The following is a 15701-nucleotide window of genomic DNA, read 5'->3' as shown; positions in this document are numbered from 1 at the left end:
GACAACTAAGCCAGGGAAACAGAAACCCTTGCTTACATGACCTCAAGTGACCTCGCCTTTGCCCTCCATGGTAACGGGCAGCGGAGAAAAGGGATGGCGGAGGCTCCAGAGGCACAGAGATCAGACACCCTGAGCCCTCCACGGGGAGTTTATCTCTTGCGCCACCAGAATAGAGAAAAGCAGCGTGGCGGGAGGTGGAGCCCAGCGGGCTTCGGGGAGAAGGTGGCCCGTGTTATTAGGTTTCAGCCCCAGACCCATCCGGGGGCCTGGTGCCAAGGGTAGTGCCTGCCCTTCAGTTACAAGCAGGAAAGTGCCCAGCTGCCAAGGTCTTGGAGGCAGAGGGGGCAGCATCTTCACTCTGCCCCCGCTCTCCGGCAGTGCCACACGTGCCTGCTGCCCGCTGCTTTGCCCGTCTTCCATGCCCAAGTCAGTCACTGGCAGCCTCAGGCTGCTCGGAGAGGCCACCTGGTTCGAGGTACCGTCCGCAGTAACGTCTCCTCCCCATTTCAGGGAGGACTGTCCGGGGCGGGATGGAGGTGCTCCCCACAAAAGAGCGAGATCTCCCAGCCGAGCAGGGAACACCAGGTCCCGCACGGGGCCGACTCAGGTCCAGCGGAGCCCGGCGCCTCGCACCGCGCGGCTGCCGTTGTAGGTGAGGGAGTCTGGGAGCCTGAGGGCGTCAGGGCACGGGGTCCCGGGGCCTGTCCGCCCTCGTTCCGGGTCTGTGGAGCAGTTCGAACGTGTCCTCCACCACCTGCCACAGGCAGTTGTCCAGCGGAAACTCGTTGTCCACCAGGTTGACGAGGAAGTAGTTGTCGTGGATGTCCTGGATGATCATGCGGGACGGGGACCCCTCGGCGTACAGCTTGCCCCACTTCTCCACCCACAGGGCGAAGGCTTCGTCCTGCACGTGCACACGGGCAGACACAGGCGCGGGCGCAGTCACACAAGTGCAGTCACACACGGACACACAAGCACAAACAGACAGCCGCACAGGCACGGTTCACGGGGCTGCCCTTGGGTCAGGGCTCGTGCTCGGGGCCACAAGAGCCTCCGCCAGGGCCCAGGAGGACCTTCCTGGGAACAGAACGTGCCCGCTGGGGCCACCTCCCGCCCCCCAGCCCAGAAACAAGCTGCAGCTCAGAGTCAAGGTGCAGCCGGGAGGGCCCAGCCGGCCTCCCCGGGGGGGGGGGGGGGGGGGGGGGGGCTTCCGGCCACACTGGGGACCCGGTGTGCTCCGAGTTGGCAGGACAGGCCCCCCGCCAGCCCCTTACCTTCCAGAACATGAAGCTGACGGGGTCCACCACCGTGGGCTGGATGATCTCTCGCCCAGGGAAGATGCCCCAGGTGACGGCGTTGGGCTGCAGCTCGGGGGCATTAGTGATGTTTTCACCCTGGGGTGGGAGGGAGGGAGGAGCAGATGGGACAAAGCCAACCAGAGCCCCCTTGTTGCCCAGGTAGCCCTCTGCTCCACACACTCGCCCTCGCCCAGCTCTGTGAGCCTGAGACCTAGAGGCCACGCTGAGACTTCCTCCTCTCTCGCTTCAATCAGCTCTGCAGCCAGCGGTTCTGCCTGCTTCCTCTCCACTCTGCTCCTTCGGGTCAGGCCCAGCTGGGCCTCTTTGCTACTCAGACAAGGGCCCCTGACTCCAGTGTTCCCGGGCCCGTTCGCCATCAGCAGTGCACTGTGACCGGCCTAAACGACACCCGGAGCCAGTGGCTCACCTGCCTTCGGGGAAAACCCCGTTCCAAGCAGGACCATGGAGCCGAGCCCCTGCTCCACACTAGCCTCGCGCTCACAGTCACGGTGACCCACGAGCTGTAGATGCTGCCTTTGCACACCCGCCCTTCCCTCCTGTCCTTAAGGGTGCGGGCCACAGAGGACCCGCCAAGAAGCCCTGTGGCCTCCCAGGTTAAGTGTCCCTCGGCTGGGTCCCAGTGAACTGTCCCATTACCCGCTGACGGGCCTCCCTCGCTAGGCTGGGAGTTCCGAGGCGGGACCTGGCTCCGTCTGCCCAGGGCCAGTGCCCGCTGTGCGGGAGTGACCGCGGGCGTCCTCGGCTGGCCGCTGCCCCCCAGCACCTCTGCGTGGAGCTGGCCTACCTTCACGTCCACGATGTGGTAGTTAACGCGCTGCTCGTACTTCTTCAGCACCTGCAGCAGGGCCCCCACCGTGTCTCGGGAAGTGAAGAACTCCAAGTAGGCCTGGGGAGCAGGCACCCGTCACCCCTGGTCCCTGCTGGCCGCCTTCTCGGCGCTCAGCGAGCCCAGCCCATTGCCTGCACACACAGGTGTGTGGGACACTTAAGACAGGGGCACTCGTGGTGGCCACTGGGTGGAGTCACGGAGCAGGTGGGGAGACTTCCCAGCTGGCCAGTGTGAGGGGCCTCTGCCAGGCAGGGAGGCCCCTGGAGAAGCCGCTGGAAAGCTGGCGAGGAAGCCAGTGGCTCTAGTGGCTTCTCTGGCACCAACTGGACCAGAGATTAAGCTGGGTTTACTCCGTCCTTTGCCGCAATGCCCATAACACTGCAGGGGGGGGGCCTCTCAGCCCCATTCACAGATGGGGCAAGTTGAGGTAAAGTGGGCTCACTGGTGATAGACAGCAGAGCTGGCCTCTTCACACCGGGGTCGTTTTATCAGGGCCAGGGATTCAGTGAGTGTAACCTTCACTCCGGCAGCCCCAGAGAGAGGTGTCAGCTCGGAAGAGTAGCAGGTGGTCCCTGTTCCTCCCGGTGCTGAGTTTTGCCTGCCTTGTCCCGTCTCCTCCCCACACCATGGGGGATCCGGCCCACTGAGAAGGCGACGGCTCGGAGCAGACAGGGGACCCCAGCCAGGCCTGACCTAAAGCTCCCGTCCACCCTGGTCCCTGCTGCTCAGCGAAGGGCCCAGAGAGGAAGGCCCCTGTCCCGGCGATGGGCGCCCTGCACACCTTCTGGAAGACATAGCCCCCGCTGGGGCCCCAGCCCACGACCGGGTCGGAGGACGGCTTCCCGTTGATGTTGGGCTGGGAGTTGATGGTGAGGATGCCCTGCCGGTTCACGCGCAGCAGCTCCTCCTTCATCAGGCTGGTCTCGGCCGCCAGGGGCTCGTCATTCCAGGGCAGGCAGGTGACCTGGAGGGAGGGCTGGGCTGGGCTCACAATTCCCATGAGACACCGGCCTGTCTCCGCCTCTGTGAGCCCCTCCCAGGCCCCCAGCCGGCAACTTCCCAGCTCACCCTCTCTCGTGGCTGAGCTCCCATGCTCAGAGCGGAAGGAGGAGGTGAGGGTGGGTGGGCCACTGAGAGGCGGGGTGGGGGGGTAGCCAGGGACCCCACCGAGCACCACTCACTGGACAGCCGCTCTGGTTCGGCTCCCCCGAGAGGTAGTGGACAAAGACTTCAAAGACGCTCTCTTCGCTGGTCAGCTCCTCCCCCCACATCCTCAGCAGCTCCTCCCGCGGGGCCTTGCTGGTCAGGTAGAAGAGGTAGTAGTCCTTCAGCTCCCCGAAGGCTGGCGAGGAGGAGTGGCCCCTGCAGGGGACGTGCCGGCGGTCAGGGCGCAGCCTCACCTCGGGCTCCTTCCAGGACAGGGGTCTTCAAACTTTTTAAAGTGGGGGCCAGATCACGGTCCCTCAGAGAGCTGGAGGGCCGGACTATACGAACTACTAATTCCTACTGTAACACCTCGGCTGCGCTCACTGCCCAAAAAACCTGGCGGGCCGGATCAGACTCCTCTGCGGGCCGCATGTGGCCCGCAGGCCGTAGTTTGAAGACCCCTGTTCCAGGAGGACAGTGTCCCCCACACCGGAGGTCCTTCTGTGAGGCTGGTCCCTCCAGGACGGATGAGCACGCCAACACCTGCCCCCTGCCTCCCAGGACACAGCACCCGCTTGCCAAGGGCAGTGCGGCCTCACCAGCGGCCGTTGGGGAACTCATCCCAGTCCTGGGTGCGGTAGATGTAGCTCTTGGGTCTGGAGGCCCAGAAGATGGGACGCACGTCTTCCTCCCGGCGCTTGGGGTGGGCGCTGACAGCCCAGGGCAGGGGGCGCCTGGGGGAGTTGGGGACAGAAAGGGGCTGGCTCAGGTCCTCGGGGGAGGACACACTGGGCTGGGGCTTTCAATCTGAAATGTAAGTGTGCACGGACCTCCCACTGAGGCTGGAACCCCGTGTGCCTCCAGCCACAGCACGGACAAGCCCTGCACCCGTGGCGTCCAGCCCTGTGAGGGGGCACTCTTCCTGCGACTCCCATCCGGCCTCCCTGCCCACTGACTCCCCTCTGTGGCTCCCGAGCCTGCATCGGGGGCCCCTGGCCTCACCTGGGGTCCTCGGCCCACATGCCCAGGCGCTTCAGCACCTCGGTGGTGGCCATCCTGCGGTTGAGGGTGTAGAAGTGCAGGCCGGGCACCAGGCCGCTGGCCAGCAGCTCCTGGCACAGGCTCACGGCATGGTCGATGCCGTAGTTGCAGATGGCATCGTCGTTGTCCTTGATGGGCTCGATCACGTCCCTGATCTTCTGCGGCACCTCCAGCTTGGACAGCTTCACGAGCTGCCGCAGGGAGTGGTAGCCCTGCGCAGACACGGGGGCTGTGGAGCCACGCCCACCCTGTCTCTCACCCTGCTCCTCCCCTTCGGCTCCCTCCCAGGCCTCGGGGCCAAGTGCAGTGTGACAGAGACCCAGGCAGGTCAGACCGCGCTGCGCAAGGACCCTCGCCTGGTCCTGCTTTTTCCAGTCTGCAGGGACTCAGCTGCCCAGAGCATCCCTGCGTCGCTCAGAGCCAGCCCTCTAGCCCCAGTGGTTCCCATGCCTCCCGGGTCCTGGGGATCACCTGGGAGACCTGAGAAGTAAGGTGCACATTCCCAGACCCAGGCCCCACCTCAGATCTGCTAACTCAGCACTTCTAGGCACGGGATCTGGAAGTCCATCTTTTGAAAAAGCTTATCCTATGATTGTGATGACAGCCCAGTTTCGGAAACATTGATGTAATAAAAATTTAGGGTGAGAGTTATGATGATCCCTTGTAGTGACACTTGTCAGTAAGCCATGTGCAAGCCCCTCCATCAGGTGCTGTTGCTGGTTTTTGGGGGGGAACTGGAGGTAACCAAAATGGGGTGGTGAGAGAACATCTGCCAGGTAATCCATGGGTGTCCAAGAACCTGACCACGAACTGAGCGCCTGACCCCGGGCCCTGGCCTGCGGGGCGTGCGCCGGCCCTCCCGGGCCCCTCACCTGAATAGGGAAGATGCCGGGGAGGATGGGGCAGCTGATGCCCATCCTGGAACAAGCCTTGAGGAAGTGGAAGAACGTGTCCGCCTCGAAGAAAAGCTGGGTGATGATGAAGTCGGCCCCCGCATCCACCTTCTCCTTCAAGTGCTTCAGGTCGTCCTCCAAGCTCTCCGCGTCGGGGTGGCCCTTGGGGTAACCTGTCAACGGGACGGCGGTGAGAGAGGCCGGCTCCGCCTGCCCAAGGTGACCGAGGGAGACACCAGCGAGCTGGCAACGCGCTCTGCTCTCTGCCGCCACGGTTCCGGGCTCGGACCTCCCACCACCAGAGCGTGGACGGGTAGAAACGGTGAGGAGCTGGGCTCACAGCTGCCGCCCCCTCCCCCAGGAGATGGCGCTTGGTGAGCGGGGCTCAGAGCCACCCCCCAAGTGGGAGCAGATTGCTCCGAACCCCACACTGTCCTGCCTCATGTCCCTTGCAACCAGCCAGGCAGACCAGCCCGTGCTAGGTGGCCCTGAGGGAGAGAACGCCCGCTCAGCAGCTGGGCAGCGCTTTTAACATTACATTTACTAAAAAACACACACACCAAAAAAACATGATACACACAAAAAATAAAACATCAAAATTACTCAGAGTCCAAGAAAGTGAAAAGTCAGAAAGCTCGGGCATTCTGCTTGAGAATGACGAGAATATAGTAACTATTTTTTTTTTTTATAGTTACTATTTCTAAGTGGCCAAAGGGTCAAGTTCATATTCTCTGATGCTTCTCACGGCAGAACCAGGGTCAGCCAGAGGCTGCCTGACAAGGGACCAAGCAGCCCCACGAAGCAGGGAGCAGAACATGGCGCAGCGGGATCCCCACATGCCAGGGACACACGACGGAACCCGGAACTGCCTGGGAGCGGGAGTGGTTTCCTGGGCTCCTCACTGGCTCAGGGAACTCTCTGACCACTTTGCCTAAATCACAGTCACATGCGGCTCACGAGCCGCGGTTTGCTGCTCTGTTGACTAATGAGTTTGCCGACCACTGTGTAAGGCATTACCCTTACCCAGAAGTTTTGACTTCATGTTAAAGACATTAGTACCTTAGTAAAATGTTTTTTTTAAGTGTTTTTCCCCTAAGGCAGTTTGTCGACCACTGGTAAATGTCTGAGCTCCCTTAGCCCGGCCGCACAGGAAGACTGCAGCCTCGATGAAGCTTCAGGCAGAACGCTGGCTTGCTCAGCCCGAGGTCAGGGCCCAGGCAGGCTTAAGACCCACGCTGGTGGGAAGCCAAGCTGCTCTGTAGGTAGGACTGAGGTTAAACCCAAAGTCACTTACAATGAGTAGTTTCACTGATACCACATGGCTTATTTTTTAAAGTTCGGGTCACTTTTGATATACTACTCCATCATGTGGCTTTGTTTAATATAAAAAATGATTTTCCCCAAAATATTTGAGAAAAAAATGTCATGCCAAGATGATGCACCAATGAATCCCCAGACCTCCAGTGTCCCGGGCACGCTGCCTTCCCATACCCAAGCCCCTATCTGAGAAGCTGGAGGCCAACCCCGCTAGGGGGGTAGGAGGGAAGGCCCCCGACCCGTTTCCAGCAGGGAAACCTTGCCCCCTGGCTGTAGCCAGAGGAACTAAATTCAGCTGAGCTGATTCTCCTAGAATGTGGCATTGACATTGAGGCCGGTCAATCAGTCTGGGCCATTAGTGGAAGCGGAACTGACCAGGTGCCCCCAAGAGCAGTTGTGCAGCAGGAGGCAGAGATGGGGGTCCATGGCCCCAAAGAGATTGAGGGCCTTGGTTTCTTTAAAAAAAATTTTTTTAAAATAAGTTTTTACTGCTTTTTAGAGGAAGGGAAAGGTATGAGAAAGAACAATCAACCTGTATGCCTCCGTATGCACCCCGAGCGGGATTGAACCCCAACCCAAGCATGTGCCCTGACCAGGAAAGGGACCAGTGACCTTTTGTTGTACAGGATGACGCTCATCCAACTGAGCCACAGCTGTCAGGGAGGGCTTGGTTTCTGACGGCCTCCTGGCTCCAGCACCCAGTGAGGTCTGGTGCGGTTTTCTGGCCTTGGGTTCTGCGATTCTCTGCCTCCTAATAAATACTCCTCTTTTTTAAAAAAAATATATATATTTATTGATTTTTTTTACAGAGAGGAAGGGAGAGGGATAGAAAGTTAGAAACATCGATGAGAGAGAAACATCGATCAGCTTCCTCTTGCACACCCCCCACTGGGGATGTGTCCAAAACCAAGGTACATGCCCTTGATCAGAACAAAACCCGGGACCCTTCAGTCCTCATGCTCTATCCACTGAGCCAAACCGGTTTCGGCTCCTCTTTTGTTTTAAAGAACAGGCTAAGAATATGAAAGGGCAGAGAAACAGAACCTGCAGGGTGGTGGCAGCCTGGGCAGAGAGCGGATGATAGAAGGCTGAGTCAGGGCATTAACCCAGCTCTGCCCTGCTCTCTGCCTCTGCCACAGGCTCAGGCCCGCAATCACGGGGTTACCACACCCTGGACTGAATGCAGGTGAACTCCGTGCCTGCCCCGCCCGCCCGCCGGGCCGTCACTCACCCGCCACACAGATGTCGAAGTAGTCGCCAAACTCGCTGCGGACCAGCTTCACCAGGTCTGTGGCGTAGCAGAAACAGCCTTCCGCCTCCTCCCACTGCTCGCCGACGGGGTCTGCAGGGGTGGTGAAGGTCATGGTCACCGAGGCCCACGGGTCTGCAGTTAGCTTTTCCTTTTTTTCTTTTTTTAATATATTTTATTGATTTTTTTACAGAGAGGAAGGGAGAGAGGGATAGAGAGCTAGAAATGTCGGAGAAACATCAACCAGCTGCCTCTTGCACACCCCCTACCGTGGATGTGCTCGCAACCAACGTACATGCCCTTGATCGGAATCGAACCTGGGACCTTTCAGTCCGCAGAACGACGCTCTACCACTGAGCTAAACCGGTTTCGGCTGCAGCTAGCTTTTCTGTACCTCCTCCCTCCCCCTACACCCAGGACCGAGCTCCTCAAAGGCAGAGCCCTCGTGCTATTCAAACTGGGGTCTCCGCTTGCTAGCCTAGAGCTTGGTAAACGGGAGGGGAGACAGGGCCCAGCCTGTCAGACATGTGCCAAGCACTGACTGTGGGCTCTGGGCTGGCAGTGTTGAACAGGGGACAGATGCTGTTCTCAGCTTAGCTTGGAGCATCTGAGACACCCCCCCACTCAAACCTGGGTGCCTACCCTCACCCAACCAGCCCCACTGCTCGCCGTCCCACCCTATTGGAGCTCCTCTCTCCTGGGAGAATTTCTCATTCATCTCAGGTGAGGAGTGGGCTTGTCGTGGGAGCACAAGCCACACGACCCCTCCCGTCAGGCTGCGGCCAGAGGCACAGGCAGCGAGTTTCACTCCCGGGACAAGTGCCAGCACCGCCGCCTTGATGGTGCCAAGAGCTGGGTGCAACCAGGGATCAATGAAGCCATGAAGCCGGGGCAGGAGGTTACTAGGCACTGGAGGCTTTCCTGACTGGGCTCCCGCTGGGCAGGGCGCCTCACCTCCTCTCAGGGCCAGGATGTTCTTGAGGCCCAGCCGCCTGGCCTTGTGCAGGTGGCCGGTGATCTGCTCCTGGCTCTGCCGGCAGCAGGTCATGTGCAGCATGGTCTCCAGGCCGCAGTAGTTGACCGCAGTGCTGGCGATCGTCATGGAGGAGGTCTCCTTGTCCGAGCCGGGGTCCCCTGCCGGGTGCCAGGTCACATCTATGAAGAGGGGCCCACCTGCCCCCATCTGGTCAAACCTGTTGGGAGTTTCTCTCTGAAGAGGGGGGTCCCTGGGGGCACACCACCCTTCCCCACCTTCCATGGGGTCCCGGACTTAGAGAAACAGCACAGGAGGTTGGCATCAGACTGACGGGCATTCATAGCCTGACTTTGCTACTTATTAGCTGTGCGACCTTGGGGAAATTAATCTCCTTTCCCTCGTTTCTACAACGTGACAGAACAGTACCCACTTGATAATAACTCTCTGCGACCGCTCTTAGATCAGGGCCTGGTACATGGTGAGCTGCTAGCGTTAGGATCACTGTTGTGGAGGTAATATACAACAATATAAGCATGTAAAAGCAGTACTGTAGACTTCCCAGGGCTGGCATATTTGTTACATGGGTGAGTTCAGGGCACTGAGCGAGGGCTGGAGAACTCTCAAGGGGGGCAAGCAGGGCCTCATTCCAGGAACACGAGCGAAGAGGGTCAGCAGACACCGGTGTGAATCGTGCTGCCCCTCCCCCCATCCTGGTGCAGCAGGCGGTGCAGCAGAGAGGAACCAGACTCAAGAGGTGGGTGTGTGTGCGCGCTTGTGCACGAGCCGTGTTGCAAGCTATTGAACGAGGTATTTAAACATCCTCCTGCCTTCAACGTCAAGCCTGGGGAACTACACACGAGAAGTGAAAGTGGGAGAAAGCATAGGTAAACTTAAAAAAATAAAAGGAGCTGCGATTCAGAAAGTGCTAACGTAACTCAGTTGGCATTTCTAGATTTCAAGAGGCACACGATCCAAAAGCTCTACGAGATGCCGCTTTGCCACTTCCTAAAACGACACTCACGACCCAGCTTACGTCCTCGACATTTTTAACCCGGTGTGGAGTGTGTCTACCACCCTCGAGGTTCGGGAGGGTTCTTCCCGACACCTGCGAAGCTGTAGGTCCAACCACCGAGCCCGCGTGTGCTCCTCGCCCCCTCTGGGGGCCTCTTCCTGCCACCCGCCCTCCTCACCGGCCCTGCTCCTGAGCCTCACCCCCACTCACCTCGAGATGAGATTGGCAGCGGCCTGTGCGGTCCGCGGAGGGAAGAATTCCAGGGAGAACCACTTGTCCCCGGACTCCATCCTCCGCCTCATTTTCTCCCGGAGTCTCTCGTGCCGCTCAGGGTCCAGCCCGGGCGAGGAGCATCTGGAGCTGTCCTTGGAGCTCTCCATGCCGCCGCCGCTGCCCTCCGAGCGGGGGCTGGGGCCGCCGTTCCCTCTGGGTTCGTTCACCATGGCCGAGTGCCTGCTACACAGGGTGGGGGCAGGGGGCGTCAGAAGCCCGCAGGCAGGCAGCCAAGCCCCCGAGGGGCAGGGTCAAATGACAGTTACTGCATTTCCCCGCAGGGTGAGGGTGAGAAGGCCCCTACCGGCTGGCTCCCACGCCACTGCTAAGACTCACACCGCAGCCTCACTCAAAGCTTCTCCCCCTGCTGCTACCCGGCTCCTCCGAGCATGACAGCCCCCTCCTGTACAGAAACACGGCCCTCCAGCCCTCCGATCCGCAGCCGCAGCTACCTGATGGAGGGAGACACTGAGAACCTCCTGATGCCAGCCTCCCGGGCCCGCGTTCCCAGGGAGGGGCAGCAGTGCCCGGCTGGGAGCACCTCGGGGTTTGGAAGGTCCATGTCGGCCAGCTGAGACCCAGTCTGGGCTGGCAACAGAAAACTTCCCCGCGGTGTTTCCCTCATGGGCGGAGCAGCCACAGAGGAAGAGCTCAGAGTTAGAGCTGGGGCCTGCCAGAGGGAGAGAGGGAGGCGGGGGCGAGGCCTCAGGGCAGAGGGAGGGCTGAGGCTCCGGCTGTCCGAGGCAGATAGAAGGAGGACGCCTCAGGCCAGAGTCTATGGGCGTGGAGAGGAGACGTTCAGGGTCACTGGATCACTCCCCAGAGAAGAAAGAGCTGATCCTGTCCTGCCGGGCCATCGCTGCTGCCGGGGACAGTTTGTGTGTAGGAGGGAAGAGGCAGCCAGATTTGACAAAGCAGCCAGATTTCTCCTGGATTCCTGCTACTCCGAAAAGACTAGGTCCTGCGTTAGAACTTGGTAATTGGTCGGGTCCCAAAAGTAGCCAGACCCAAGTCAGAATAAAGGCTACCCGATGAAGGAGACTTAACTTGGGGTGATGAAAACCCAGTACAATGTACAGATGAAATCTATATAACTTCATTAACCAATTGTTACCCCAATAAATTAAAAAAAAAAAAATTTAAGAGCAAAGGCTGCCTTCCAAGTACACCACCGCTAACACACACCACTGAGGTCAGTGAAACTAGTTGTAGTGACTGCTCAGACACACATCCCAAGCTCTGCGCCATGGCAACCACAGGCAGGCCAACGAAGGGCACGGTGCCACTGGGCAGCTTAGTGGGAAAAATAAGTCAAATACTTAAAAACAGAACACTACTCTTGCACAACTCTGTGCAAACAGATGGGTGTGTGGTGATAGGAAATCAGAGGAACAATCCGGCCAAATTCATTCTTTTCAGGCTGCATCCACTGCTAAGCTGGTGTTCTTTTTTTTTCTAGTCCTACATAATAAAAGAGTAATATGCAAATTAACCATCACTCTGCTACGCCCACCAGCCAATCAGAGCGAGTATGCAAATAAACCCAATAAAGATGGCTATAGCCACAGAGAGTAGGAGGGAGGCTTGGGTTTCCCAGGCAATGAAGGAAGCCAAGCTTTCTGCTTGCCCTTGCTGGCCTAGGCCTCCACTTAAGGTTACAACGTTTCAATTATAGAAGGTAAACAAATCCAAACAGAAATGGCTGCCGGCAACGGCAATGGAGCGAGCAGGAGGCTTGGCTCCACTCCAGGCTACAAAGTTTCAATTGTGGAAGGTAAATAAATTCCAGATGCCAGGGCCTCTGTTTGGGTCACTAAGAGGCGTGGCTGGCCTGCAAACCACCACAGGACCCTCGTCCAGGCCACCCCACGCCCCAAGGGAACCCCCACTCTGATCTGGGACACCCTTCAGGCCAAACCAGCTGGCCCCCACCCATGCACCAGGCCTCTATCCTATCTAATAAAAGAGTAATATGCAGATTGACCATCATTCCAACACACAATAGCTGTGGTCAAAGATGGCTGCCCCCATGTGGACACAAGATGGCCACCACAAGATGGACAGCAGGGGAGGGCAGTTGGGAGGTAGCAGGCCTATGAGGGAGGGCAGTTGAGAGGGACCAGGCCTGCAAGGAAGGGCAGTTGGAGGCAGGGGAGGGCAGTTAGCGGTGACCAGGCACGCAGAGGAGGGAAGTTGGGCGCAAACAGGCTGGCAGGGGATCAGTTAGACACCAATCAGGCTGGCATGGGAGTGGGTAGGGGGTGATCAGGCTGTCAGGCAGAAGCGGTTAGGGGCAATCAGGAAGGCGGGCAGGCGAGCAGTTGGGAGCCAGCAGTCCTGGATTGTGAGAGGGATGTCCGACAGGCAGTCGGACATCCTTTGAGGGGTCCTAGATTGGAGAGGGTGCGGGCTGGGCTGAGGGACACACCACCCCCCACCCCATGCACAAATTCCGTGCACCGGGCCTCTAGACCTATATAATAAAACCCTGCCGAAACCGGTTTGGCTCAGTGGATAGAGCGTCGGTCTGCGGACCGAAAGGTCCCAGGTTCGATTCCGGTCAAGGGCATGTACATTGGTTGCGGGCACATCCCCAGTGGGGGGTATGCAGGAGGCAGCTGGTCGATGTTTCTCTCTCATCGATATTTCTAGCTCTCTATCCCTCTCTCCCTTCCTCTCTGTAAAAAAAAATCAATAAAATATATATTTAAAATATATATATATATATAGATATTAAAAAAAAACAAAAACCTAATATGCAAATTGACTGAATGATGAACAACCGGTCACTATGATGTGCACTGACCACCAGGGGGGCAGGTGCTCAACGCAGGAGCTGCCCCCTGGTGGTCAGTGGGCTCCCATAGGGGGAGTGCTGCTCAGCCAGAAGCCAGGCTCACAGCTGGCAAGCACAGCGATGGTGGTGCTAAGGACCCCTTGGGGGATGTCCGACTACCAGCTTAAACCCACTCCCCACAGGCCATATCCCCCAAGGGGTTCCAGGACTGCAAGAGGGTGCAGGCTGAGCTGAGGGGACCCCCTCCCCCCCACACCCAGTGCACAAAATTCGTGCACAGGGCTCAGCCCTTGCAGCCTCAGCTTCATCTGTAAGGTCATCCAAAAGGTCATTTGGCCATCTGGTCTAATTAGCATATTGCCAGGAACTTAAACCTAACATTGTCACTGGAGATAAAATGTAAAAAGAGCTAGCCGACCTTGATGGCTCTGAAGGGTCAGAGCTATTAACTCATTGTCTAGTTGAGATAGTGGTGCTTGAGGCAACTTTAATTTGTTAATCCTATGTAAATGTAAGTTGATTTTCTGTTGTTGGAACTTCCCACTTAAGAGATGTCTTTGTTTCAGAATCTCAATAAAAGGAATGGTAAAAGGCCAGAGAGCAGTTAGTCTTCCCACTAGAGGTGGACTTCCCGCCTGGCCCCCCCCATTTTCCCAAATTAACTCTTTTCCAGTCTCTCTCTTCATTTTAGTGTGTGGCCTTCTCCTGAAACCGGACCCTGAGTGGGCCCTGAACCACGCGGGTCGTGTTAAGGGATCACAGCATATTATGCTTTATATATATATATATATATATATATATATATATATATATTTGTAATGGGTTGAGGATCACTCTTTTTTTTTAATATATTTTATTGATTTTACACAGAGAGGAATTGAGAGGGACAGAGAGTTAGAAACATCGATGAGAGAGAATCATCGATCAGCTGCCTCTTGCACACCCCCTACTGGGGATGCGCCCGCAACCAAGGTACATGCCCTTGACCAGAATCGAACCCGGGACCCTTCAGTCCGCAGGCCGACGCTCTATCCGCTGAGCCAATCTGGTCCCGGCTATATATATATATATATTTTTAAATTTTGTTGATTAAAGTATCACATATTTGTCTTCAACTCCCCATTCCAACCCCCCCACACACACACACACACTCATGCCCCCCCCCCACCCTATTGTCCTCGACCACTGGTTAGGCTCATATGTATGCACATAAGTCCTTTGATCTCTCCCTTTTATCCCCACCCTCCCTTTGAGGTCTAACAGTCTGACCCATGGCTCCTTATCTCTGGGTCTGTTCTTGTTCATCAGTCTATGTTGTTCACCATTTCCCCTAGATGACTAAGATCATGTCCTACTGGAAATATACTTATAAGAATAAACAATTAGACAAACAATATATTATAGATACTTTTTAATGGATTTCAGAGAGGAAGAGAGGAGAGAGAAACATCAACGATGAGAATAATTGATCGGCTGCTTCTTCCATCCCCCACACTGGGGATCGAGCCTGTGACCAGGGCATGTGCCCTGACTGAGAATCGAACTGTGACCTCCTGGTTCATAGGTCCTTGCTCAACCACTAAGCCACACCAGCCGGGCAAAAATGGTGTTCTTAACCACTCTGGGATCCTAGAGTCATGAGAAACTAATGAAATCCAAAGCTCCTCTCTCCTAAAACACAGAGGTGCCATCACACACAGCGACACACCAAAAGTCAAGAAGTCAAGTCCAGACCAAGAACGCTTGTGCCAATGTGTGCTCTCCCAAGGATGCCCGCTTTGGTTCTGACATAAAACTCCTGCTTCTCAGTGAGGGTGGCCATCGGGAGAGAGAAACAGGTAAGTGTCAAGATGGGCCTACCCCTAGCTGGCCTTTCTCACAAATTTAAGAGAGTGCCTATTAACTGCTGGGAGAAAAATCAAGAGAGAGGGAGGCGACAGGACCACCTACAAATGATCTGCTCTTTCATTTGTTCCACAAAAACTTACTGCGTCCCTAATATGTGCCGGGCACAGCCCTTTCAACCTTCTTCCTTGGGCCCCTACTTACCCATTCCAAGCTGCACCCCTGGATTGCAATTGTGGGTTCACAGGTTTGTCTCCCCTCCCGCCCCACCCACCCCATCGCCCCAGTCCCAAGACCAGAGTGGGATTCTGCCTTCCACTGGTATCCTGATATTCCTGGGACCGGCACAAGGTAACGTGACAGCCAGCGCTGAGCGCCCACAGGCCGGGCTGCGTCCCTCTGATCTCAAAAATGGCCTTCTGCCATTCAATGAGCACTTAATCGGCGGGCAGTGGGGGCCCAGTGGAGCCCACAACTGAGCGCAGCCCGACGCGATGGGCCCGAGAGGGTGCGGGAGGGTGCCGGGTGGGGGAGGCATGGGTGCCGGCGGCCCAGGCCGGGGCGGAGTGGGAGGGGCAGGTTTAAATGTCTGGAGCCGGAAAAACACCTCCCGCGCCCAGGTGGCTCCAGAGCCGCCTCATGTCTGGCATCTGTCCAGACCGGGGCTAAAAGAGAGTTTTTGCTTCAGGACTGGGGGTTGCTGGGGGTGACAGCCTTTGGGGATTACACTGGTCCCCAGAAAGAAGCTCACAGAGGTGGCGGGAGCCCCCACCTAGAGGGGCGGACCGCCCTCCAAGGACCCCCAGCTGGTGGGGGACCCCCCCCCCCGATGCCAGGTGTGTGTACCCCACGCCACGCCGTCACTCACCCTCCCGATGCGGGCGCCGCACAGCACGCGCGCCAACCGGCCAACCGCAGCTGCCAGGCCGCCGCGGAGCCCAGGCGAAGGGGGCGGGACGGCGGCGCCAGAGTCTGTTGCTAAGGGGGCGGGGCCAGCGGAGTCT

The 15701-nt window shown here is 57.6% G+C and overlaps 2 protein-coding genes across 4 annotated transcripts in view; both read right to left on the bottom strand.

Moving 5' to 3' along the window:
- The window catches only part of KIAA2013, a 175877-nt gene that overhangs the window by 41132 nt on the left and 119044 nt on the right, over nt 1-15701 (bottom strand). The window lies entirely within an intron of this gene.
- On the bottom strand, nt 133-15666 carry MTHFR (methylenetetrahydrofolate reductase). Of its 3 annotated transcripts, none has more exons than XM_084875331.1 (12): nt 15566-15666; nt 9993-10238; nt 8749-8987; nt 7777-7887; nt 5208-5401; nt 4297-4547; nt 3894-4028; nt 3330-3510; nt 2930-3112; nt 2104-2205; nt 1275-1394; nt 133-904 (listed from the first exon to the last, which is right to left on the bottom strand). In XM_084875331.1, exons 2-12 carry the CDS (start codon nt 10223-10225, stop codon nt 680-682), a joined length of 1974 nt encoding a protein of 657 aa, XP_084731457.1. In that variant the 5' UTR covers nt 10226-10238; nt 15566-15666; the 3' UTR covers nt 133-679. The 3 variants fall into 3 exon arrangements, with proteins under 3 accessions (XP_084731457.1, XP_084731456.1, XP_084731455.1); XM_084875330.1 differs by lacking the exon at nt 15566-15666 and adding an exon at nt 10508-11046 and having other exon boundaries at nt 3330-3447; XM_084875329.1 differs by lacking the exon at nt 15566-15666 and adding an exon at nt 10508-11044.

This window comes from Pipistrellus hanaki, assembly GCF_964339955.1.
Source record: "Pipistrellus hanaki genome assembly, chromosome: 2".
Classification (NCBI taxonomy): Eukaryota; Metazoa; Chordata; class Mammalia; order Chiroptera; family Vespertilionidae; genus Pipistrellus; species Pipistrellus hanaki.
This window is presented reverse-complemented; position numbering and strand designations above follow the sequence as displayed.